Source organism: Pistacia vera, unplaced genomic scaffold, assembly GCF_008641045.1.
Source record: "Pistacia vera cultivar Batoury unplaced genomic scaffold, PisVer_v2 Contig1132, whole genome shotgun sequence".
Lineage (NCBI taxonomy): Eukaryota > Viridiplantae > Streptophyta > Magnoliopsida > Sapindales > Anacardiaceae > Pistacia > Pistacia vera.
In genome coordinates this window covers 79,578-103,201 of record NW_022195174.1, presented here as the reverse complement: position 1 = coordinate 103,201, position 23,624 = coordinate 79,578, and the positions used below count along the sequence as shown (strand labels likewise).

General features: G+C 35.4%; 5 protein-coding genes across 7 annotated transcripts; 1 reads left to right on the top strand and 4 right to left on the bottom strand.

The window, feature by feature from the left end:
- Positions 1-162: 162 nt before the first annotated feature.
- Positions 163-5,710, bottom strand: LOC116142958 (alpha-mannosidase 2). The gene is made up of 4 exons (XM_031428375.1): positions 4,954-5,710; positions 4,438-4,587; positions 4,281-4,313; positions 163-3,348 (listed from the first exon to the last, which is right to left on the bottom strand). The coding sequence occupies exons 1-4, from the start codon at positions 5,512-5,514 to the stop codon at positions 613-615; spliced, it is 3,480 nt and encodes a 1,159-aa protein (XP_031284235.1). The 5' UTR covers positions 5,515-5,710; the 3' UTR covers positions 163-612.
- A 1,463-nt stretch (positions 5,711-7,173) lies between these two features.
- Positions 7,174-12,640, top strand: LOC116142890. 2 transcript variants are annotated; one of them, XM_031428312.1, is made up of 6 exons: positions 7,174-7,759; positions 8,103-8,358; positions 11,032-11,130; positions 11,283-11,497; positions 11,808-11,891; positions 12,232-12,640. In XM_031428312.1, the coding sequence occupies exons 1-5, from the start codon at positions 7,326-7,328 to the stop codon at positions 11,881-11,883; spliced, it is 1,080 nt and encodes a 359-aa protein (XP_031284172.1). In that variant the 5' UTR covers positions 7,174-7,325; the 3' UTR covers positions 11,884-11,891; positions 12,232-12,640. The 2 variants fall into 2 exon arrangements, with proteins under 2 accessions (XP_031284172.1, XP_031284164.1); XM_031428304.1 differs by lacking the exon at positions 12,232-12,640 and having other exon boundaries at positions 7,175-7,759; positions 11,808-12,065.
- A 348-nt stretch (positions 12,641-12,988) lies between these two features.
- On the bottom strand, positions 12,989-14,386 carry LOC116142878 (probable galacturonosyltransferase-like 10). The gene has a single exon (XM_031428295.1). It carries the CDS (start codon positions 14,261-14,263, stop codon positions 13,160-13,162), a length of 1,104 nt encoding a protein of 367 aa, XP_031284155.1. The 5' UTR covers positions 14,264-14,386; the 3' UTR covers positions 12,989-13,159.
- A 1,953-nt stretch (positions 14,387-16,339) lies between these two features.
- Positions 16,340-18,759, bottom strand: LOC116143297. 2 transcript variants are annotated; one of them, XM_031428762.1, is made up of 4 exons: positions 18,576-18,759; positions 18,409-18,475; positions 17,028-17,498; positions 16,340-16,946 (listed from the first exon to the last, which is right to left on the bottom strand). In XM_031428762.1, the coding sequence occupies exons 1-4, from the start codon at positions 18,642-18,644 to the stop codon at positions 16,648-16,650; spliced, it is 906 nt and encodes a 301-aa protein (XP_031284622.1). In that variant the 5' UTR covers positions 18,645-18,759; the 3' UTR covers positions 16,340-16,647. The 2 variants fall into 2 exon arrangements, with proteins under 2 accessions (XP_031284622.1, XP_031284617.1); XM_031428757.1 differs by having other exon boundaries at positions 16,341-17,498.
- An 887-nt stretch (positions 18,760-19,646) lies between these two features.
- LOC116142994 (xyloglucan glycosyltransferase 4) lies at positions 19,647-22,381 on the bottom strand. Its single transcript, XM_031428417.1, has 4 exons — positions 21,475-22,381; positions 21,080-21,388; positions 20,592-20,996; positions 19,647-20,506 (listed from the first exon to the last, which is right to left on the bottom strand). Exons 1-4 carry the CDS (start codon positions 22,114-22,116, stop codon positions 19,865-19,867), a joined length of 1,998 nt encoding a protein of 665 aa, XP_031284277.1. The 5' UTR covers positions 22,117-22,381; the 3' UTR covers positions 19,647-19,864.
- Between the last annotated feature and the right edge of the window lie 1,243 nt (positions 22,382-23,624).

The following is a 23,624-nucleotide window of genomic DNA, read 5'->3' as shown; positions in this document are numbered from 1 at the left end:
AAACATACATTGAGATCTGTAAACAGTTAACAGTCAATGAAGGATGGGATACAGGAGCAAATTGATCACAATCTGAAACTTTTTATCCAAAATTTTTCTTGATATGTATCTTAAAAGCAACAAATACATCACAAAAAAACTATCTTAGTACACAAGTATAAGTCGACTACAGAAACATTCTGTTCACAGCAAAATCTATAAGAGAGTAAAAATTGAACCTCAACCTGATTTTGACTCTTAGTCTGGAAGACACAAAATCAAAAGGTTGTTTCCCAGGCAAACTCAGACAAAAGTGTAGCAGATGAATTTTCCTTCTATTATCTAATTAATAATATCAATTGCTGACTAAATGGAAAATCCGGGCCACATATTTCAGATTACTTCCTCAGCTAGGTACCACCGGACTGTTTCATTGACTGACTCCCCTTTTACCACTTTTCCGATAGTATTTGCCATGTAATACTTGATCAGAGATTTCAAGAAATAGAAACAGATAGATGTGTAAATCCTGAAATGTCCATGTGGGATATGAATGTTGCTCTTCTTTGCTTTTTGCTAACCACACTTCATCAGCATCAATGAGAACAAGGTCACTAAATCCCTAATTGTCATTCACTCGTTTGGTCGCAACTCCAGCTTGTATGCTTGTATTTCCATGGGCGAAATCATTACATGTCCCTCGTGAGTATTATCACCTAACTGCTCAGGGTACCCAAGCATTCCTGTGTCTTCATGCATGAGATTTAAAGAAGTTGCCCTTACATTTGATACTGTAAGTTCCTTGAACATGAAAAACAAATTTACAGGCTCATCAGCAACACTAATGCACTGTGATCTGCCCTTCCGACAGTACGAAGAATCCCAATGTCGCCTCTGAAAGATTAAAACAAACCTAGAATCTCCAGGTGCCTGCTGAGAATACTTTGATGGCCGGGGAACCTTAAAATTCACAATATGCAAGTCACATGGCAAGGAAGCGGCTAGAGGACAGAAGGATCTAGGTGGGGGCCGCACAGATAACTGCTGTGGCTTCTTGGCAACAAATCCATGTAATGGATAGTTCAAGTGAGCACCAACAAGATGTGATAGAAGAGAGGGGCTTAAGGGAAGTGGGTTGGAAACATGATTTGAAGTAGAAGAAATGTTGGATTCCACAAGGATGTGAAAGATTACATTCATTGCACGGTTATCCAACACTCCTTGCCCAAGACCACGGCCATCATCTCTTACCAAACGTCGGTCAAGCATAATCTCTAACCATCCATCCTTGGGGCTTGCCACACCCAGTGACTGCCGAGAATGAACAGAAAATCGCTGACCATTGGAACCTTGCATGAATGCAAGTGAAGGCATAGGGTAGTAATTTCCCTGCAACGGGATCTTGTCATAGGTTTCTCTCCTGCTCATCTGAAAGCCATTTAAGTCGGAATAGAATATCCTGCTATTATCAATATCAGTTTTGTACCTAACTATCAGCTCCTTGTCATTGAAATCATAGCCAAGAAGCTCAACATGATATTCTTTCTCAATGACAAATTCCTGTATCGTATTATCTCCATTATAAATGCGAGTACTATGGGATATGGGGCTTTTCTCCCATTCAGTCCTTGGGTAAGAGTATACTTCCCGCATCAAAGGTCCTTCAGAAATAATCATCAAGCCACCAGTTTCGATAATAGGCTGAGCATCACCGATGGGTTTGAATAGGTAGGCCCCACTTTCCCGAGTAGAATACATACCTATTTCTTCATGCACAACATTTAGGGAGCCATTTATATGGCTTACTTTCTGCAATAGCCCACGCTGGACATCAAAGGTGAGAATGTGATGTCTATTCCGGATTTCAGCCACATCACCTTCTACTTTTGAGCAAGCATAAGGAGTAGGGCAAGAGAAAGAATTGGACTTTGATAAGTATTTTAGTTTTGACGGTTTTGCTATTTCACACCCAGCAAAACCATTAGCAATGTAATATATTTGCAACCCCATGGCGGGAATAGAAGCTTTCCAGTGAAGACGGTGCTTCCCAGTAAAGATTTTGCTCCTATCATGCTGCACTTCAGGAGAAATCTGGCTTTGTACACAGGTCCAATTTGAGTCCAAAACAGTAACATCTGGCCTATTAACAATAATCATTACAACCTCTTCCCTTGTTTGCTCCGAAGGATTAAAAAAGACCACGGATTGTGATGTACCTTCATGAGCACTGATTGCTTTGTACATTGGCTGAACATCATATTTAGATCTCAATTGTATTGGCTCAAACTGGGATACAGTCTGATCAAATTTTTCACGCATTCCAATCAGGACTTCAATAGCTTTAGACATGAAAATCTGCAAATCCTGTAAAGAAGTATGCATCCGGGTTCCATAGTCCTGAACAACATGATCTTTTGCAGTACCGGTTACCCCATCATGATGTTGGAAAAGAGCTAAATTCCTCCTTGCTGCTGTCAGCTTGTAAGCAAAACTTGTGGGGAACTTCTCACATTGTGGCCTTTGACAATAACCAAGCAACAACGCAATCATCATTTCTGTTGCACGAAGAGTTTGCTCTAGCACCCGATCAACAGCCTTGAAGAAAGGTCTTGAAACATAATAGCCACTCCAGTAGTCCTGTTGTCTATCAGCATAAGTAAAGAAGTCACCCGACAGAGAAGGAAAACCTACAATCTGACTAGAGCCACCCTCACCAGGACCAGAATAATTTATTCTGTCAGCCTCCTCACGAAGTGTTTGGAAGTAGTCATCCAAAGTACCAAATTTTGCCTCTGCATTTAAACTGGGGTTTGAGTTGATATAATCAAATAACAATTGGTAATTCCTAAACTGTGCTTCAGCTTCGTCAATGGTGACGTAACGGAAATCATCTCCAAGAGGGATGAGAAGTGTATTTGTCCGGTATAATGTTGATTTCTTCCTATATTGATCCAAAAGTTTCAGTGCCCTCTCCTGCACATTCTCCTTCTTGATCTCAACTGGATGTTGTCCCCATGGACACAGTTCATAAGAAAAGCCAAACATTCGAGCAAAATCAAACTGACAACAGATAGCAGGCTCTGGTCCACAAGTATGTGGAACATCATATGAATAGAAAGGCATCATGTGCACTAAAATGTCAGTAGTTTCATCAACATCCCAAGTTTGACGCCATACATATTCCAAATTTTTGTGCAAAGCCAGTTCTTTCTTCAGTTCATAGTGGGTCCTTTGAATAAGCATGTTCTCAAAACCCATACGACGGAGGAGATATGCCATTGTAGCCGAGTAACCAAATGGATCAATTGCCCAAGAATTCTTAGGAATAAACCCAATGGTGTCATTCAACCACATGTTCCCCTCGGCAATCTGATAAATGGATCAAAATAAACATTAAAATTCTAGATCTATTTGAGGACACGGTTATCGCAAGTTAGAAAACTAGCTGATCATCAACATGGATACAAACACAAGGACAGCTGTCACATGTGATTATGGGTGTCGGTATGGCTGTGTGAGTATATGTGGATGTGTATGTTATTGTGTCCAATAGCACCTTTTTACATTGATAAGCCAAAAACATAAATCTATCTCTGGATTGGCTATAAAATATCTCAATTCACAATAACATATTGCAAAGGAGCTAAAATATCAAATGAGACCTGAACCTTTCAAAACATCTGCATGATTATAATAAAAAGTAGAGCAAGATAGAATGAACATTATTTACCCCAGTATGTATCATCTACTCATCAACATATCATTGTGTTACATAAGCCACCACAGAGGATTAGAAAACAAAATAACGGCCGGTAGGAATACAGAAAAAATACAAGATTGAATGTTATCTTATTTTGAAAAAAAAAATTTCTAAACCAATGGAGGCTTGAAACCATTCTAAAGAATGTTTCAAAAATGTACTGCACCAGAAAGAAAATAAAAAATTCAACTTAGATCTAATTCATGAATACTTTTCTTAGATATTTCAATTCAAATGCAAATCATTCAACTTTCTTCTCTTTGGAACTCTAACATCATTGTATTTTGACCTTTCACAAAAAATTAAAATCACAAGAGAAGTGTCTCAAATGCTATAAGGAAATTAAAAGCCATCCAATATTAAATAATATTAGCACGAACAACTCAATAAGTTATGAACTAAATGCACTACATAGCCACTCACATCAAAAAATTGATGATATAGAAACATCCAACCAATCAATTGAAGCTGCATGCTCATCATATAACCAAGGAACATATTAATCTCTAAAAACTATTTAAGGAACACTTTAAGTTCATACCTGCTCGATGATAGCAAAATAATGTGAATTGGCCTACAACAAGAGGAACCAACAATTTGTCAATTCAAACCTCAATACAGAAAAATTATTCTAAAATAATTCCATTTTCTCAGAGTAGTAAGTGATTTTTTTTATTCAAACAACAGGAATATTTTACCTCATCATTCATGACCCAACCACCTCCAACAATTTCCAACTGTCCATTCTTCACTAAATTGGTAAAAGATTCTCTTTGGCTCTCTGTAGAATCCCGCCACCATCTCTCCAGATAAGACATCTCTTCCCATATAAACTTTCGTCGAACATCCTGCAAATCCCATATCCAAACAATCCTTATCATTCTCATAGCTATTAAATACTACTAAACATAAACACAAAACCCAACTGCATTAGTTCTCCCAAAGTTAATAATTATAAACCAAAAGTTTTTCTCTCTTATAAGACATCCAGACCTTAACTCAGAAAGGTTAAAAGAAAAAATTTTGCAATTTCCAATCAACTTCGCATGAAAGAGTTTCGCAAAATTTTTGCCTTTTGATGAACAACTTTTTAGGAGTACAAATCAGGTTTTTTTTTTTTTTTTTTTAATGCAACAGCAACCAGATTAATCCAAACACCTCAAAATCACCGTAAACAAAAGAATTGAAGAAATGCCCGCCAAAAAATGGATCACCTTTGATAAAGTCTGCACAATGGTGTCAAGTATATGCCTAGATTGGCGTTCATAGTACTCTTCAACAGTGAGCTTCCAACCAGGATCGTTATGCGAGTGAGGCACCACAAAGATTTTCAATTTCTCACTATCCCACTCATCACCTCTGTATTTAACAACCCAACCTTGCTTCCAGGGCCCGCCATCTTCGTCCAAAAACTGAATCTTGTCATACAAACCCTTGGTGGTTATATCAGCTCTGGGCTCGGAAACGGAGCCGTTGTGGAGATTCCGAGAAAAGGGTTTTCTGGGCCGGGAAAGACGAGAAGGAGGTTTGGATTTGAAGTGGGAAGAAATGGGTTTGGGGACGCCAAAGAAGAAGATGGTTAAGAGGAGGAAAAGAACAGAGAGTGAAAGAGCGATGGTGAAGAAATGGGTTAAGAGGAAGTTGATCAAGGCCGTCCGTTTACGTGACTTCCTGGAGGAGATTTTAGATTTGGGGGTGGTGGTTGAAGGGAGAAGGGAGCGAGCCCACGTGGAGGTTCCACGGCGAGTGTTGGAAATGTATGAAGAGATGGGCATGGTTGAGTTGCTGTGTGAGTTTGTTTGGATGGTTGGAGAAGAAGATGGAGTGATCGGATCTATGTATGTAAAGCTCTCAAAACTTGTAAGTATAATTTGGTTTGGTTAGTGGTTTTTTTTTTTTTCCAAGTCTTGAGTCAATTATCAAAATTTTGATTTTTGGGACATTTCAAGTTTGATCATGAAATGTTTTCCAATTGATGTGAGAGGCAGTCGAGAGATATTAATGCTGTTTGATTTTTATTTGAGGAATTCTTTTTGGATTTTTTTTTTTTTGGCTTTTACATCTATGGCTTATTTATGAATTCCCATTATGACAATGGGGTACAGAAGGCTATTTTTTTTTTAATTTTATTATTATATCAAATTGATAGTATTTTAGAGTTTTTACCCAAGAAGAAAATTCTCTATCTAACCATAATTTGTTCCGAACGGCTTTTGAGAAGCAAAAAACAAATGGCAAAATAATTGCGTGAAGCTTAGTTTGGAAGGCGCAAGAGGGACAGCGGCCGGCTTTCGTTAATATAAGCAAGACCCAAATGAAGAGGTTTGTCCATGGACAGTCCTGAGGTTTAATGAAACAACAAAGAAACCCACTGATTTCGGATGGAATACTTAACACTGTTAATTGATAAATTTTTTGTGCCCAAAATCTTGGTATAATGCTTAAAATACCCTTATTTTGATTTTTTTTTTCTATAATAAAAGAAAGTTAATATCTCATATTTGTCGCATGATCAAAATATTAGATAGTTACTTTTCATAAAATTCAATCAATTACTAAGGTAAGTGTCCATTACGAATCTACAGATTCTACATGGGTTGTAAGCGTTTCAGTCTGAAATGTGTGAATCCTTTTTACTTTTACTAAACTATAGGGGGTACCATGTAAAAACCTCCCAAAATGAATTAACAGAGGTTTTATGGCAAAATGGTAATAAACGAAAATTCTAGTGGCATTCTCTCGCTCAGAACCCTAAGGTTCTGTCTAACAGTTTTTTTTTTTTTTTTTTTTTAAGGACTTTTAATTAAACTGGTTTTGAGGTGTTTTAAAATCATTACTTATTAGATTTTTTATACGGGTTTGACTGGCTCAAAAATCCTTTGGAACTAGTATAGTGTATTTTTGAGCGGTTTATAAAATACCCTAAACCAGGGTGTTTTAATTATAAAATTTTATTCCACAAATACCCTATCCACTATAAAACTATCCTAATTATATCCAAAAAAAATTTACCCATATAATGCACGTCTTCAACCATATTAAATATAAAATAATTTTAAGTAATTATAAAAAAATTATTAAAATCTCATTTCTATATACTTTCTTGGAGAAATGGAATTACAATTTTTCAATTATTATAAATGTTGCAAAGAATGACGAAAAATAATAAGAAAACTTTATCATTTGAAGTTATAAAATACTAATAAGTAAAAATAAATAAAAAACTTTTACTTTATAATTAAAAAAATAAAACTTTCAAATACTAATTAAAATTAGATACTTTTATAAATATATATGTAAATTTAACATTTTAAAATTATGTTAAAACTGTTAAGAAATAAACTCTCGAATATATTTTAAAAATTGCTACTAAAACCCCTTCCTAAGCTCATAACCGTTATAATCGTTTATCCTCGGATATCATGAAATTGCTAACCGGACCCTAAGAAGAAAATACTTGGCGTTGGTGGGCTAAGATAAGTGCAAGACAACAGACACGAAAATATAAAAGGGTAAAAGCGAAAAGATTCTTCCACATCAACACGAGGCGGAGAAGAGCTCGTCGAAGCTCACCTCACCTCTTTACATGGCAACCGCAGCTCGACCTTTCACTCTTTCTCGCGTCACCGCCCTGTCACCTGACCGTCTCCACTCTCGCCACTCGTTTTGCCGCCACCATCACCACCTACTCCGCTGCTTCCCCGTCCACCGCCGCTTCTCCGCCTCCTTTTCCGCCACGGTCAGCTGCATCAGCGGCGGCGGTGTCTTCAACGACGACTTTGTTTCTACTCGGATGTCGAATTTTGACCGCGGCTTTCTCGTGATTGCGAATTTGCTCAAGAGAATTGAGCCTCTAGATACTTCCGTTATCTCCAAGGGAGTTTCTCATGCTGCCAAGGACTCCATGAAGCAGACCATCTCTACTATGCTTGGCCTTCTCCCTTCCGATCAGTTCTCTATCAACGTTAGGGTTTCTAAGCAACCTCTCGATTGGCTTCTTGTGTCTTCCATCATCACAGGGTAATTATTTCTTAAATTTATATATTATTTTATAATTAGTTAATTCTTCTCTGATTTTATAGTTTTGGAGCTCAATATTTTACTTTCTAATCTTTAATTGCATACTTTTATTTCCGAGTTCTCTAGGTTTTAACTTCTATGGAATTTCAGTTTTCGAGTTCTTGAGTATTGAAATTAAGTTGATTTTATAATGGATTAATACTTAATGGATTGGTTTTTGGTGCGGGAGGCATGGCATACTTGTTTAGGTGATTGAATTTATCTTTATTATTATTTAAGTTTTTGAGTTTGTAAACGTTGAAAGTTGAGTAGAATTCTGAATTGATATTTGTTCTTTTGGTAGGTATACGTTATGGAATGCCGAGTATAGGATTTCGCTGATGAGGAATTTTGATATATCGGTGGATGGTTTAAAGAGGTTGAGTGTTTCAAGAGAAAGTGAGGTTTCTGACAAGAAATGTGAAAAGACAGCGAGTAAGAGTGGTCAGATCGGCGTTGAAAAGTTGGAGGAAATAAGTCCACAAGTTTTTGGGGGTTTGTCTCAAGAGGCTTTGAATTATGTACAGCGGCTGCAATCCGAGTTATCTGATGTAAAGGAGGTGAGTAGTGAATATTTTATATTTCGCTTGATGCTTTTTAGTTTTCAATTTAAACATTCATCTTGTTACGTGACTTTATGGGGAAAAAACAATTGGATAATCAATGAGTATTTGGAAATTAATGGAAGATATCAGGTCATCAAGATGAATGATGCAGTTATGGTTATGATAATGTTTTAGGGATATGTTAGTCATAGAAACAGTAACAGAATTCATTGTCTAGCATGTGAAGACAGATTTGTATCTGGATTTCTATCTATTTGAATTTTGATTTCTTTGTCAAATTGTTAATGGTTGAAAACATTTTTGTATTTTTTATCTGCCCAGAGCAAATCTGTTAAATTATTGAAATTTGCTTCATGGTCTAATAGGATGACTTTTAATATAAATTTAATAGGAAATGTTTATATTTTATTTTATTTTATTTTGTAAGGAAGTTTTCAGAATATTTTACCATGTATATCTTTTTCTTCTAAGACTTGGAAGGTGGGGGTTTTAGGGCCTTTTACATTAACTATAATTGCTGTGTCTAAGAATTAAATGTGCAGTATCAACAAAAACCTGATGTGTTAGTTTATTTTCCCTTGGACCCAAGTAAGAACTCATTGGTGTGCCCATTTGGGTTTTGTACTAAGTCCAATATGTATGTTTAATTGTTAATATGAGGTTTTCATTATCCCGTGGCCCTAGTTTTTAGAGATAACAGATGATTTTGATAGTTATAATTGCATCTCTATAGAACGTCACTTACATTTCAAGAACTACACATATAAAATCATGAGATCTCCCGGTTTTGCTCTAAGTGTGATATTGACCTTTTTTCTTGTGATTAGATGATTTATTGTTTGATTGGAACTTCATTTGGTTTTGGTAAGTGATTGTAAAAGATACCCATTATTTTCTAATTTGTGGTGAGAAATTGTTTTATACATGTTGACCTATTTTTGTTAACATTCCATGTATACCTTATGGAATTGAAAGTTGTTGCTAAGAAAATTATTTATGATCTAAACAAGTGCTAGAGATTGGATGGTGGCAGTTATGATACTTATGCGGCAAAAGATCCACTTTTTCCTAAATGGGAAAAAAAAAAAAAACAAAAAAAAAACAAAAAAAAAAGGTCTTGGAAACACTTGATAACATCATGGATGCACTTGAAGTGGGCAACATAGCTCAAGATTGTTGTGAACATAAGGCAAAAGTTCATCCAAGGGATTTGGTGATTTTGCACCATAGTCCAAGGGAGTTAGCTTTGAGTGCAGGAGAGACTAAAAGGTGGTAAGAAGCATAAAGACAAAATGATTTGTTATAAGTGTTACTGATTAGGACACTTTGCTCATGTGTGTATCGAGCCAAAGAAGTTACTTAATGATTCTATTTCTTGCATTGACTTTCTTGTATCTAGTGAACCTTTAGACGCTCATTCTCTACATCCTAAGATACAGGCTTTGGAGCAATCAATCACATAATGAGCTGAAAAGTGGGTGTCATTGCCATACACACTTTTTTTGCTTCTTTTTGGAACTTTGATGTATGGTTGGTTGCTATAAAGTCTGTAACTTATAAATGATGAGAATGAACTACTAAACCTGGACTATGTATACAAAACAATCAGTGAGAGAAGTAAAAATTAGGGAGTACTTGTTTTGCCTCAATGCACTTACCCTAACTACTTTTCACAGTTATAGCAACTCATATTGGTTTTTTTCTTTCTTATGACCTCCCCTTTTGCTTCTCTTGTGCTTGAAACTAACTTTTTAAAGTTTTGGTGCCCCATTAAATCCTTCCTTGGAGCACACTTGACCTTGTTGTGTTTGAAAGCATGTCTTGTATGAGCAAGATTAGAACAAGTGTAACCATTTGTTTTAGCAGTCTCTATCTGCTTAGTTTCGGTAAATGACATGATTTTCAAAGTCTTATCACTTTCATTGTATTGTCATGTTTTGCTTCATGTGCTCCCAAGAGACCAAATGACGACCTAAACCTATTGTGTATCAGTCAAATGGTAAACCACAGCTCCAAGTGCATGTGTCATAGTTTATATAACTCTAGGACCGTGTTTCATTGACTGATTTGCCTTTAATAAGAACCAAAATTTTTGTAAATTAGATTAAAAGGAAATATTTTCATACTATTCCCTCATGGCACAAATTCAAACAAATTTCTTCTCTATTCTTAAAAAAGAAACAGATTTGGATGTCCTAAGCTTGTAATATTTATCACATACAATACATAATGGCATGATATATTAAATAGTAGCTTTGATGTGTGTCATACATGTTTTTCAATGACCACAAACCAATAACAGTAGCAGAGATCCAATACAAAGTGATTGGAACACTCAAACATATTGTTCAAATGACAATACTCATTACAAAAACAAATAGACATCTTCGTCTTTTTCTTTTAATGCCTTTGTGGTTCTTGAAATGTATGTATTATATAGAGATATATAACTACCCAAACAATCTCTTAAAAGCACAAAGTGAAGACGTATGCATGGCCTGTTTGGATGGAAAAAAAATTCTTGCAGTGTCATTTTATTTTCTCGTTTAGGGTTATATGTGTATGCATATCCACAATTATTTGAATGCTTTGTGGTGCTTCCATTCATATTCAGAAGACATGTAGATTGGTATTTCCCTTTGGAACTGATCAGTTTCTTTTGTTCAGGAATTGGATACTTTCAAGCAGAAAAATAGGAAGATGGAATATGACAGGGGAAATAGGAACGATTTATTAGAGTATTTGCGATCCTTGGATCCTGATATGGTAAAGTTCTAACACCTTTTGTTTGATATATGGTTACTTCTCATTGATGTTAGAATTCAAAATTTTCATAACCTGAAAAAATAAGGGTAAGTTCTGTAGTGTAAGCCTTTATTTGGTTTGGAATGTCTTATTGTACTAATTCTTTCCAACAGGTGAATGAATTATCCCAACCGTCATCAGTAGAGGTGGAAGAAATTATTCACCAACTTGTTCAAAACATTTTGCAAAGATTTTTTAAAGATGATGCCACATCAAAATTTATGGTAGATTCTGTCGTTGCAAACATGGAAAATGAACAAGATGCCGTTGATGAAAATTGTCACACAGTAGGCACATCCCGAGACTATCTTGCAAAGTTGCTTTTCTGGTAATGTGACCTTTCTTCTTAAATTTTCATCAACCTGCTCTTATAAAAGTTTATCATTTGAATTGTTCATTACTGCATTTACCTTATTCTTCTACTGTGCACATGCACACAAGAAAGAAGTTTATGAACTTAACAACACTCAAATTCGTAATAATGCCATAGGAGTTATAATTACAAAGTACCTCCCCTTGCTTTGGTTACATTAGATAATTACTTACTGTTATAATTTCTCTTGAATTATCATAAAATTTGTGTTTGCCTTACGAATAAATCCATGGATCACATATTAAAGAGTATTTTTTGTTGGCAGGTGTATGCTACTGGGTCATCATTTGAGAGGGTTGGAGAATAGACTACATCTAACCTGTGTTGTTGGATTGTTGTAAAGTGAAGGGTAAGAGGGGCATGTATATTCTTTCTGGTTTTCTTTTTCTTTGGTTCATATGTTTAACTTACAATTTTCAAGTTAAAAGCAAAACAGTTCATAGTTACCACGCATTGTTGCTTTGAGCATTTTCCCGAGAAACATTCAATCTTCCATAAAACAAAATTACTATTTCCATGCCTATCATTGGGTTTAGTCGTTGCGATGTCTGCTCGTGATATACATTAGTATTTGTCCAATTCTTTGTGCTTGTTCTTTTGGTTCAATGCATTAGATGGTCAGATTTATTATTGTTATTATGGAAATGCCCATATTTTCTTGAATTTTTTTTAATCAATGGCTTTGCCAGGTTATCGTCATGTTTTGCAATAAATAATCTAATGTAAATAAGCTGCTCAAGACCTGACTTGGTCCAATTCCAAATACAAGATTTATGTTTGCCCTTGAAATTTATATATCCAAGGCTTGGACGATTCATCGTCGCCCACCGCACTACTCAACCGAAGCTTCAAGTAAATTACATTGCAATGTGTTGTGATGATATTGGGTTGGTGCTGATGTTTGACCCCAACCACTTTCCAAGTCTCTGGCTATCCAAAAGTCCATTGTGAAACTTTCCAATAATTTGCATAACAGACTTTTGATGCTTCTGTTCACAATTGGGATGGAGACTGAAGAAATGTTCCACGGCTTCTGGGAACTGTTGAGTCAGGAGATCATTTGGTTTCCTTTGTGTTTACAAGAGCTTCATAGATATTGGGTTTAATGCATGGCTTTTAGTGCAGTATAATGTTTTTAAAGCAGTTAAGCTTCATAGTTCAGTGATGAGAAATCAATCAATTGACTAAGAATTTGGTTAAAGTATCTAGAAAAAGAATAATAAAATCAATGAATTAAAAGATATTGGCAGTTTTGAGTCTTGTAAGAGAAGCTTGGATCTGTTACATATATAGGTTTTTCCATTGTTTTGATCATCATGGCCTTGCAATTTTGGTTCGGTTTGAGTTGGTGCAAAGCAGAGTATGGTTATAAGCACCAGATCGCGATTTTTCTTATAACTTTGCCATACTATGATGCTGATTGATCACAAATCACACAGACAAAAATAACAAAATCTTCTACTTTCTTCCCACCAAAATCATTTACAATAATATAACAATACAGAAAAAAATTAATAATGAAAAAATGTATTTCTACATGAACTCTGTGTCTCTGTCTATACAAAAAAAAAATTTAGACTCATCAAAAACCAAAAGAATGAATCAATATTTTTGCTGTCACTGTTCTTGGTTCCCAGAATGTTTACCAAACTTATAGAGATCATAAGGTGCCCACAAATAATCAACTGGACAAGGCTTCTTCGCGTCAAGCCTCGCCCAGGGCTTCCCTTTCCCACTCCAATGGAGCAAACTCACCGGCCCTGGGTGCAATCTTCTGCAACTATTCACCACATTATCTCCTCCAAGTCCATGTTGATTCCATCTATGATCAATGGCTTCCACATCTCCACCAAATACTAATAAAAATGGTGGAAGAGAACCCAGCTCATAAATCCTCTTCTCCTTCTGAATTTTCATCCACTTCTCAATCTTTCCTGTATAATTATTCTCCCTCCATCTCTTTAAATCCATTATCATCACTCCTGTGTTAAAGTAACAAGGATTTTTCCCTTCAAAAACCCTGGAGAAATCACTGTTAAACCAGAACTCATACGTGAAATACTTGGTGAAATTTGCATGACAATACTCTGGAGCTCCAATTGTTCTTGACCCAGATAAAGAAACCCTCCAAAGTTTCTGAATATCATCAACAACTATTGTATCAGAATCCAGATAAATCACCCGCTCAACACAATTTTCAAGCATGTCGGCCAAGTAACTTCTCGCATAATTCAGTGGATTCTCAAGAGCTTGACGGATGGAGGAAGAGATAAGATCAACAACAACAGATTCTTTAAACTCATAAACCTTGAACGTCAAAGAAGGAAAAGCGACCCGAACAATATGAGAAAGTTCTTCAGAATGAAGAGAGCTCGAATCGGAAGCAATGAAGTGAAAGAAAATATTTTCCGGGCAAGAAGCGTGCTTGAGAACTGAATGAATTGCAGCTAGAGTGCCTCTTAAATATTCTGGATCAAGTGTCATTGCAACATGAACAACCAAAGGATCACACACCAATAACAAAGAATTTGAGGCCAAAACTGGACATTCAAGACCATTTTGATACACGGGTGCCTCCGAAAACTGCATAGACGTATCAAATTCAATCCGGGTTTTATCTCCATTACAATCAGCTTTGTCTGGAAAGGATCTGACAGCAAAAATAACAGCTGGAAAGACAAAGAAGGAGACTAAGAAGATTGCTGCAAAGTTTGTTCTCATTGAAAACTAAATCGTGTGGTAGAAGAGAAGCTGTTGAGATCGAAATAAGAAAGAGAAGAGAGAAAAAATGAGTTTATGGAAGGAAGGAAGAATAGGAAGTGGAATAGAAATGGTCAAGAGAAACACAAACACGTCAAATAATTATATGAAAGGAAATAACGCGTTTAATTATGAATGAATGTGATTGTCAAACTTTCGAGGTTTGAATGTTGGTGCCTTTGGAACTTTCTTTCCATATATTCTTTTTTAAATTAATTTTCAATCTATTTAAAATATATTATTGCTGGCTTCCTAGAATCTACATCAATTCAGTTAATTTCAGAACATGTGACCATCTGCTGTCTTTCTTCAATTATTATGTAGCAGACCACTTTCTCTGACCATAATTTTATTTGTTTTTGGCATTTTAATCATGGGCTGAGTGTAATTATTGTGCTATGGTTGGATTATGTCATTATATTGGATTCTACATATTTAATGCAGTTTTTAATTTTTTTCCGGTTTTAAGATAATACGTAATCTCTCTGTTCAAGGCAATAATATTCAAATCTTCCAGAGCCAGAGGCATGCATGGCGGTGGGTAGTGACTTTGGTATAAAAAATAAAATAAAATAAAACAGCTGAAAGAAAACCTTCTCATTAGTTTATAAAGGAGGTTTTTTATGTAACATTTATAAGATGAATTTGTATATTCTAAATCTTGTAGAAGAAAGATGAGATATCTCATCGTCCTTGCGCTTGCAGGAACAAATCCCTTTGATTAAAGTGGTATATTTCCAAGTCATGGTCAAATCCCAATATTTCCTACGTCAATAGTTAAATAAATCCCAACTTCCAACAGAATTAAAAGCCATTCCAACACTTACAAAGGAATTACGTATTATATTGAAATATGTTTTATATTAAAATTTTGTGGGCATTATTAGCATGCGTGACCCTTAAGAAAACGCGGCAAGCTATGAAAAAGAGAGTTACGTGAGGTGAGGTGGTTTCAGAGAATATCTGAAGCATCACAATCTGATGTAACAGTAACACAATTTTCTGTCCATCTTGTTACACACGACATTTTACAGTTTGATTAAGTGTTTTTATTTTACATAAGGAGTGTCTAATTTACAAAAAGTCCATATTCAAGTCTAGACCCAAAAGAAGACTACTTGACAAACAAAGGGCTGTACCAGTTAATGAGGATTGCAGTGTTTGAAACGGCGACAGCTTTGGCCCTCGAAAGCCATGGCACCGTCCTGTTTCCCTTGTGTTAAAGAAGACAAACTCCACTCCAGCTCACTTCTCTCAAGCAAAAAAAGGTGCTGAGTATGGCAAAATGAATATATATATATATATATATACACACACACTAAAGGACACCTGATGTCTCATGACAATAAATGAGAGGTCCCTCCATCCAACAGCATTTTTAAATGCCATGCAATTGATAAGAAATTCTTGGCCTTTTTTTTCTGGCTCCCATATGATTCTCTATGCAGTCAGATGGACCAGAAATTGTTAATCATTTTCAGGAGTTAATTTGCAAGTAATTTCTAACTTTGTAAAACCAAGAATACCATGTGAAAAACCATAATCGGAAATTAGTGAATTACTGTTCTTGGATTCAGAAAGAGAGGGATTGTTATTGACAAGTTATACTTTATTATACCAACTAGATCCAGGTTGAAACTTGAAAGACCATGCATGGAATATATAGAAACAACCATTTTTAGTAGGAAGCATCAAGTTCCATACCAGATTACAAATACAGCTGGGACATGATGTTGATATTGTTGCTGACTTGACCTTCGATCTGCTCATGCTTCATAATTTACCTGCCATGAGATTGCACCCTGATTTAACATTATAATTACCAGACACTACATGATATCACATATGGTGGTCGTGAAAATTGTACCTCAAGAAGGGAACTGAGAAATGCAACTGCCACTTGACTGAGGAAGAGTATATGCACCCAGGATGATTTCCATGTCCTAACACTGTTGTCAATTAGGTCTTAAACAACTAATTAGAGGATCCAGATGAACTTCTTCACTTGTACTGGATGAAAGAAAAAAACTAATCAAGTAATTTTATTTCCAATTCCAAAAACATCAACGTCACAATAGAACAAACATGAGGAGACCATAATTAACAAGATATCAAATTTTGACACCAACATATGCAAAGCAACATACAAGTAAATAGGTGAACTCATCAAAGGTCCAGTTCAGATTATAAACGCTTCCAAGCTCTATATCTATCCATATTCAGATCTTTGTCAATGGATACCAGAGTTCTAGAATTGAGAGAACAGAGTTGACACATGAAGCAAAGGCGGAGCAAAAGACAGAGACCCATATACATTATATTTAGAGGAAAAAGTAACTCTCTTCCTAAAATCTAGTACTCATGCTACAAGAATAAGCTACTTTGAAAGGTGAGGTCCCTCCATTAAAGCCCATGTCCCTATTTTTTAGATCATATTGCTTCCTGCACCCTGGACATCGGCCATCTGCCTCAAGAATCCTTTTGTGACAAAAAAGGCAAAGCCGAAACCCACATGAACAAGGGAGAAAGCTTGAATCTGTGATATCCAAATCCTCACAGCAGATAGGGCAAGAAGAAGGCTGAGACATAATATTTTTCCATGCCCAAGTGATGGCTCTGTGTCCACAATGCCAATCAGACCTTGCTGAAAAAAACTGATGTGAGAGACTGGGAAGATTCTGAGGACGAAAAGCATCATTAGGCATCCATGCTTGAGGATTCATACATGACCCAATAACTACTCCCCCGCTCTCTAGCTTTGGTAAGTTCAATCCTGAATTCTTATTACCCTGTTCACGATCAGCTGATACAACATTGGTGTCCAATTTGGAAGTGGAGTTTAAGACTGGGCTATCCTGATTGTCATCTGCATTTAAAGCATCAGCAACAGCCTCCCAGTCATCCAAGCACCCATCTTCTTCTTCCTTGTTGACACTTCCAGAACAACTATCACTGCTGGTAATACTATTGCTCATACTTAGACCTTTCCTCAAATCATTATTATCCAAAGTGCTAGTTGGGCTTTTCACCAAGGGCTCTAAATTTCTCTTATCAATGCTCAGGCCCTCACTCTCTATCCCTCTTGACCTTGATTCAAAGCTGTCCAATGATTTGTTTTCTTCACTGGCTATTTGCATAGATAATGGAGGAGACCCAACCCTCAAGTTAGAATCATCCTTGCATCCTTTGTTCTCAACTGCATTACCACCCCAACTCCATTATGAACAAATGAAATTATGAAAATGCAGTAAGCTTATAAATATTTCCAAGCCTACTCAAAAAAGCCATTCTACAATGACTTTTCCTTTTCTTTCTAAGCAAACTAACTATATAAACAAATCACTATTCCTTTTAAATCTAGAATTTCAGGTTGTTACCAAGAACAAGTATAATGCATAGATATTAAGTGCAGGACTTTGGCAGTCTTCTCTCCAACAATTAAAACTGCAGAGCAAGTTGTTTATAGACTCTAACCTGATTTCCTATAGCAAAAAGCAGCCGAAAATCAAATTGTAACTCTTTTTGCAGAAATTGTAGCAGAATTCTCCTTTATACATTTAGCGTCTCCAACAATTGTTGAGATGACAATAATCAAACACTCGCTTAGGAACTTGAAAAGAGACTTTGGACCTTATTAGACACTTTACGTCATCGACAACTACAAATATTTATTTTCTCCAATAACATATAGAAAATAAAAACAGTAGAAATAATTCATCAGCCAACAAAATCTGAAACCAATCCTTTCATCAGATTTCACTTTCTTTGGTACATCCTCGTTATCAATTAGTCTGTTCTCTTTTTCCCACAGGTTCTCACAAAATAAGGAAAATGTTTCATAGCAATCATTTATCGTTTGATTGATAACAAGCGGTTTGTATATTTATTTATTATGTTCAATCCCTCAATTCCATGCTCAATAACCTTTTATAATTTTCAAAATAAAAAAGTTTATAACAATTTGTTCGTCTTCGTATTTTATGATAATCAATATAAGGAATGACAAAAACAAACATGTACCGCCAAAGAAGAAACTTCACAAACATAACTTGAATTTAAACAAAAGAACGCGAGAGATTATTTTAAAAGAAAAATCAAAAGCTTACCTAGTGAAAGCCACTGTTCGCGTCGAACATCGAGCTTGCATTGCTTCAATTTCGCCAATCTATTCGCCTACATTACAATATCATAATCAAAAGAACAATAATCTCAAAAATTATACTATCAACAAAACAAAACAAATAAGCTTAAACTAATTTAATTATCCTCTTACCCTCTTTTTCTTGCCCAAATCTTTGGAGAGGGAACGAACGGGAGCGTTCAGCATTGAATCAGAACCCATTCTCGCTGATTGTGCAGAACTGTTGTAATTCCAGGATAGAGAAAAACCGGAATAGGATAAAACAGAACCGGGTGGGGATAGCAAAAGAAATTTAAATAGCCTCTTTTTTTCCTGCGCTTTTTGCTCCTTGGATTCGACCGCCACAAATTTTAAGGTTTACGAAATCTTGTTTGTTTTCTATAGGTGTCTAGTTACTATTATAGCCCTGAGATCTGATTTATTTATATTAGTATTGTAATGACAAGGAAATGTTTGGTGTACTCGTAATTAAAAAAGGAAAAGGGAGGACATTTTCGTAACTACAAAAAATTTTAAATTGTTGACTTAAATAGTATAAATTTAAAAATGAGTAAGAATCTCTTTTGATTTTTTAAAATTAAATTTTAAATTTTCTAAAAAGAATAAATGATATTATAAAATATATAAATTAGTATAGTGCTTTATACTCATTTGACTAACCGATTTATATAATATATAAAAACAGATATTTTATTATTTTTTATTTTTCAAAAGTATAATAGTATTTTATTCCTTTTTAAAGAATATTAATAGACATTTTGAGAATTGTTTTTTTTTTTTTTTCAATAATATGAATATCTAACATTAAATTTAGCAACTAATTTGGATTAGTAAAGAAGAAGAAAATATCATATTGCTTTCTTTCCCTTCAAGTTTAAGCTAATTACCACCGACCCTTTGTTCCATTTGGGCTATACCTTTTGATACTAATTGAGTAATTGTTGTTGGGAAGCTTGTATTATCTAAATTTTTTATGAATTTAATTTAAAAGATATTATCACAAAGTTTTATTAAATTATAAGAAAAGATACATAAGTTTTAAAATAACTTAAAAAGAGACAAAATATTGCATTCTCATTATGGAAACAGTAAAAACATATGTGAAAATTGAAATTTCAATATCCCTTAATTTAACAAATGAAATTTATGAATATAAATCACAAATTAAAAAAAAAAAAAAAAAGGAATTTTTTATATTGCATTCTCATTATTGATACAGTAAAAACATATTTGGGTGTACAACAAGCTTAACTTTAATCTCTTATATATGCCTTACTAATTCATACACCAAATTTTAATTAATTTTTAATTTCTTCCTATAATCAACTTCAATTCCAGCCCCAGTTCAATTTTCAACTGCACTGAAACTTTGTTCTTCATCTGTATAAACTTGGATTTCTATATGTTTTTTTTTTTAATTTTCAGCTCATCTGCTCACCGATCAAATCCAATCCCACAACAAGAAACGACAGCCCCTGGAAAAGCAAGAAGTAAAAATGGACTCCATGTGCGGATAACAAACTTCTTCCTGCTGCTGTGAGAAGGAGAAATGCAAGTGCCAGTTCCTTTCTGTAGAGTCTGTTTTTCATCTTCTTTAATGGGGGGACTTTTTCTTCTTCCTTGAGTTTACTTAAGAGTTCCAAGCCGGATTCTGAGTGTCTTCTGAGGATTTTTTCTTCGGTTGAAGATTTTGATTCCCTTTCCGCGAAGGCTATTAAATCGGATTCTGACGATCTTCCTGTCTTCTTTGTCACCACCCATTCGTATGCGCTTCCGAGCTGGAACAGCCCGGAGACCATGGCGTTGAATTTTGTGACGGACATTGTGTTCTCGAAGAGGAGATATGGGACCAAGAAAGGGAAGGATTTTGGAGCTGGGAGAATGTTTAGAAGAGACATGAAAATGGGGACGTAACAAATCACCCAAATGGGGAGCTCTGCCTCTGGTATGAACATGGTTAACGGCAGTATGATACAAAACAGTGTGAATGAGTAAAAGGGAAGGATGAGTTTCCTTAGAAGAAAGAAAAGAAATATCAAGTTCGCCTTCTTCCATACTGATATCTGCATACAACATAAAAACAATTGGTCAGAGATTGTTTAGGAAGCTATGAAGATATCAAAAATGGAGTTTTAAGTGTAAGTATACCTTGGAAGTAATAATTGCAGGAAGGCATAAACGGAAGAGCTGCATTGGACCCGAATGCCAGCGGTGTTGTTGTTTCTTGTAAGCTTCATAGGATTCCGGCAACTCACAGAGGACTTTGACATCGTTAAGGAAGATGAATTTCCAGCCGTTCAAGTGCGCTCGGACTGCAATATCCATGTCTTCAACTGTTGTTCTTTCAAGCCAGCCTCCTGATTCTTCTAGGGCTTTGATTCTCCAAACTCCTGCAGTCCCGTTAAATCCGAAGAAATTGAGAAAAAGGCCGTTGACTTGTTGTTCCACCTCGAAATGGAAGCACAAATTGATGTTTTGGAGCCTTGTGAGCAAATTCTCATCCTTGTTCACAAAAGACCAACGAGCCTGAACAAGACCAAGTTCAGGGTTGTCCTGCAAAAGATCACAAATTTGCTTTACCACAAAACAATTGATATGAAACAACAACAAAATTCCAATTAGTCTTTAAATGATACCTTGAAGTGAGGAATAGTTTGTTTGAGGAAGTCAGAATTTGGCTGGAAGTCTGCATCAAATATGGCAACAAATTCAGAGTCCTTGACATAGTCACAGCCCATGGCTGATTTAAGATTGCCGGCTTTGTAACCGGTTCTGATTAATCGATGTCGGTAGACTATGTTAACTCCTTTCTCACGCCAAGATGAGACCTCATCTTGAATCAATAGCTGCAAACTTGTATCATCAGAATCATCTAGAACTTGAATTAGAATCCGGTCCTTTGGCCAATCAAGCTGACAGGCTGCAGAAATGGATTGTGCATACACCTAAATAACGAACATCACTTCAAAGTCAGACCCAAAAAGAGAGTAGCAATGGAAGAAAGACTTAAAAAAGAATTATTATGAGTTACCTCTCTCTCATTGCACATTGGAATCTGGACAAGAACCATTGGGAAAAATGAAGAAGAATCTTCAATGTCATCAGCTTCAGCTTCAATCTTGGGCTTCAAATTCTTGTACCTAAGCCAGAAACAACCGAGACATAGAACTAGGCGATCAAGAGATTGAATCAAGAAGAGTACAGTGCAGAATTTAGAAAGTGTTATGACCAAGGGAGCGATATAATCAACTCTAAATGACAACCAAGCCATATAGGACCACTGCACAAGACCCTGAACCTCCCATGGCTGCATCAGATTCAAGTTCCATTTCTTGAAATGAGCCACAACTTCAATGACCAAAGCCACTATTGATAAAACCAAAAACGCTTTGATAAACCTATACAATCTTCCTCTGTATTTAGGCTCTTCTTCACTGACCTCAGACAATGAAATACGTTTCTTAGCTGAAACAAACATGGTTTGAACAGCCATGGCAAGCCATGAAAGAGAACTAAAGACTCTATGAGCTTTGAGAAAAAGAAACCATGTGAATTGCTTAGGACTCACACCCTTTTGTTTCTCGGGAAACAACGATGAATCTGAGCCATTGAGTTCCACTAAAGAGAAGTTGCTAGGCTTCTCCATAGTCACCACAACTGAGTTTGGAGCCATTGATACCCAGATCGAGTTTTTAAGAAGAGAAGCAATGAATTGAACTTAAAACTCACTGATGAGATTTGTATACCACTAAAACCAAAACGAATGACAGTCAAGGGTTCATCTGTTATCCACTGACATCCGGATCTTTGAAATCAGAATGGAAACAGTTAAGCTTGGAGGTTGACAAATGAGATTGGGTAGTCAAAATATAATGTAGACATGAGAGAGGAAGAGGAAAAACATGAACTTGTTTTCATACAATTGATTTCAGTGAAGTATTAATAAAGGGAAAGAAGTGTCTAATTTCTGTTTCTCCAAATGGGAAATGACAACTCCAGCTAAAATATTCATTGATTCATAAATATTTAATTATTCAATACTCCTGTGGAAATTAGAGGTTGAAAGATAAAATATGGTGGAAATTAGAAGAGTGACAGCTAAAGTACAGCCAAATTAAATATGATTAATTTCATCCTGTATGTGAACTGGGCAGCTGAATTACTGTAGAAAATGATGAAAATCTGTGCTTTAATTCAAACTACATATGAATTAACAAACTTCAAAGAAGTTTCTTCCTTTTTTCGGGGGGGATTATAATTAGACTAATTAATTGACTTTGTTAAATCTTAATGATGCTACATGGTGCAATTAAGATCAACCCAAAAAATAATTATAATTAATTGAGGGATTGGCTGTACATTAGCCATGTTGGTACAGTCTCTGCCTCACTATTCTAGTCTTTAGAGAAGAATTAAAAAAAACAGAGTGTGAATGTGTAATAGTCACTCTTAATAAAAATTGCTCTTTCTAAATAAGTATTTCATTAGAGTGTGTAAATTAAGACAATTAATTAACTAGCTCGTGATCATCATTTTATTATAAAAACCTGAAGGTTTCTGATCAGCTGTTAAGTTATTAAATGCTGAATTCCCCAATTCCAGGGCAAAGTCAAACAAAGCTCATCATTCTCATTCTTGCTCTCTGTTTTCATCCAAATTCCAGAATTTTACTTAAAATCTTATATTAACTTTGTATTTTTTTTTTTAAAATTTATGTGGACCAAATTATACAATAAGTCGTCTTCTCTGCATGTGACCAAATCTCCTCCTTTTATTTGATTTGTTTACCAAAATAAATAAAATGGAAATGAAAATAGACTGAAAACAAAAAGGCAGTATTTAGTGAAGTGGGGACTGGATTTTTAGAAATTTTGGTTAGCCCATGTGAGGTAGCGGAAGCCAACCTGGGACAACTGTATGTGAAGCATCCAGTTTTTTTAATAGTTCAAGACTGTGACTATATTCTCTCGTAAATTTTTTGATATATCTGAAACGCAATTAATAACTCAGATTTTCAGTACAATTCTCTGCTGAAAAATAACTGTATAATAGTAAATCGAACAAATGTGTGTTTGGATGATATTTATAAAAGTTAGAAAAGGATTAAAAAGCAGTCAAAGAGAGAAGAAGAAGATGGATAAATTTTGTCATTTTCAGAAAACTGGAGTTTTGTGTGTGAGG

What these genes read in the sequence shown, in the direction of transcription:
- LOC116143297 (XM_031428757.1), bottom strand. Translation starts at nt 18,644, where the DNA reads ATGGGTTCTGATTCAATGCTGAACGCTCCCGTTCGTTCCCTCTCCAAA. An exon ending in ATTTGGGCAAGAAAAAGAGG is followed by an intron (nt 18,476 to 18,575) that starts GTAAGAGGATAA and finishes ATTGTAATGTAG; the next exon opens with GCGAATAGATTGGCGAAATT. An exon ending in CGAACAGTGGCTTTCACTAG is followed by an intron (nt 17,499 to 18,408) that starts GTAAGCTTTTGA and finishes GTGGTAATGCAG; the next exon opens with TTGAGAACAAAGGATGCAAG.
- LOC116142878 (XM_031428295.1), bottom strand. Translation starts at nt 14,263, where the DNA reads ATGAGAACAAACTTTGCAGCAATCTTCTTAGTCTCCTTCTTTGTCTTT.
- LOC116142994 (XM_031428417.1), bottom strand. Translation starts at nt 22,116, where the DNA reads ATGGCTCCAAACTCAGTTGTGGTGACTATGGAGAAGCCTAGCAACTTC. An exon ending in CAATGTGCAATGAGAGAGAG is followed by an intron (nt 21,389 to 21,474) that starts GTAACTCATAAT and finishes TTCGTTATTTAG; the next exon opens with GTGTATGCACAATCCATTTC. An exon ending in AAACTATTCCTCACTTCAAG is followed by an intron (nt 20,997 to 21,079) that starts GTATCATTTAAA and finishes GATCTTTTGCAG; the next exon opens with GACAACCCTGAACTTGGTCT.
- LOC116142958 (XM_031428375.1), bottom strand. Translation starts at nt 5,514, where the DNA reads ATGCCCATCTCTTCATACATTTCCAACACTCGCCGTGGAACCTCCACG. An exon ending in TTGTGCAGACTTTATCAAAG is followed by an intron (nt 4,588 to 4,953) that starts GTGATCCATTTT and finishes TGGGATTTGCAG; the next exon opens with GATGTTCGACGAAAGTTTAT. An exon ending in GTTGGGTCATGAATGATGAG is followed by an intron (nt 4,314 to 4,437) that starts GTAAAATATTCC and finishes CTCTTGTTGTAG; the next exon opens with GCCAATTCACATTATTTTGC.
- LOC116142890 (XM_031428312.1), top strand. Translation starts at nt 7,326, where the DNA reads ATGGCAACCGCAGCTCGACCTTTCACTCTTTCTCGCGTCACCGCCCTG. An exon ending in GATCCTTGGATCCTGATATG is followed by an intron (nt 11,131 to 11,282) that starts GTAAAGTTCTAA and finishes TCTTTCCAACAG; the next exon opens with GTGAATGAATTATCCCAACC. An exon ending in CTTGCAAAGTTGCTTTTCTG is followed by an intron (nt 11,498 to 11,807) that starts GTAATGTGACCT and finishes TTTTGTTGGCAG; the next exon opens with GTGTATGCTACTGGGTCATC.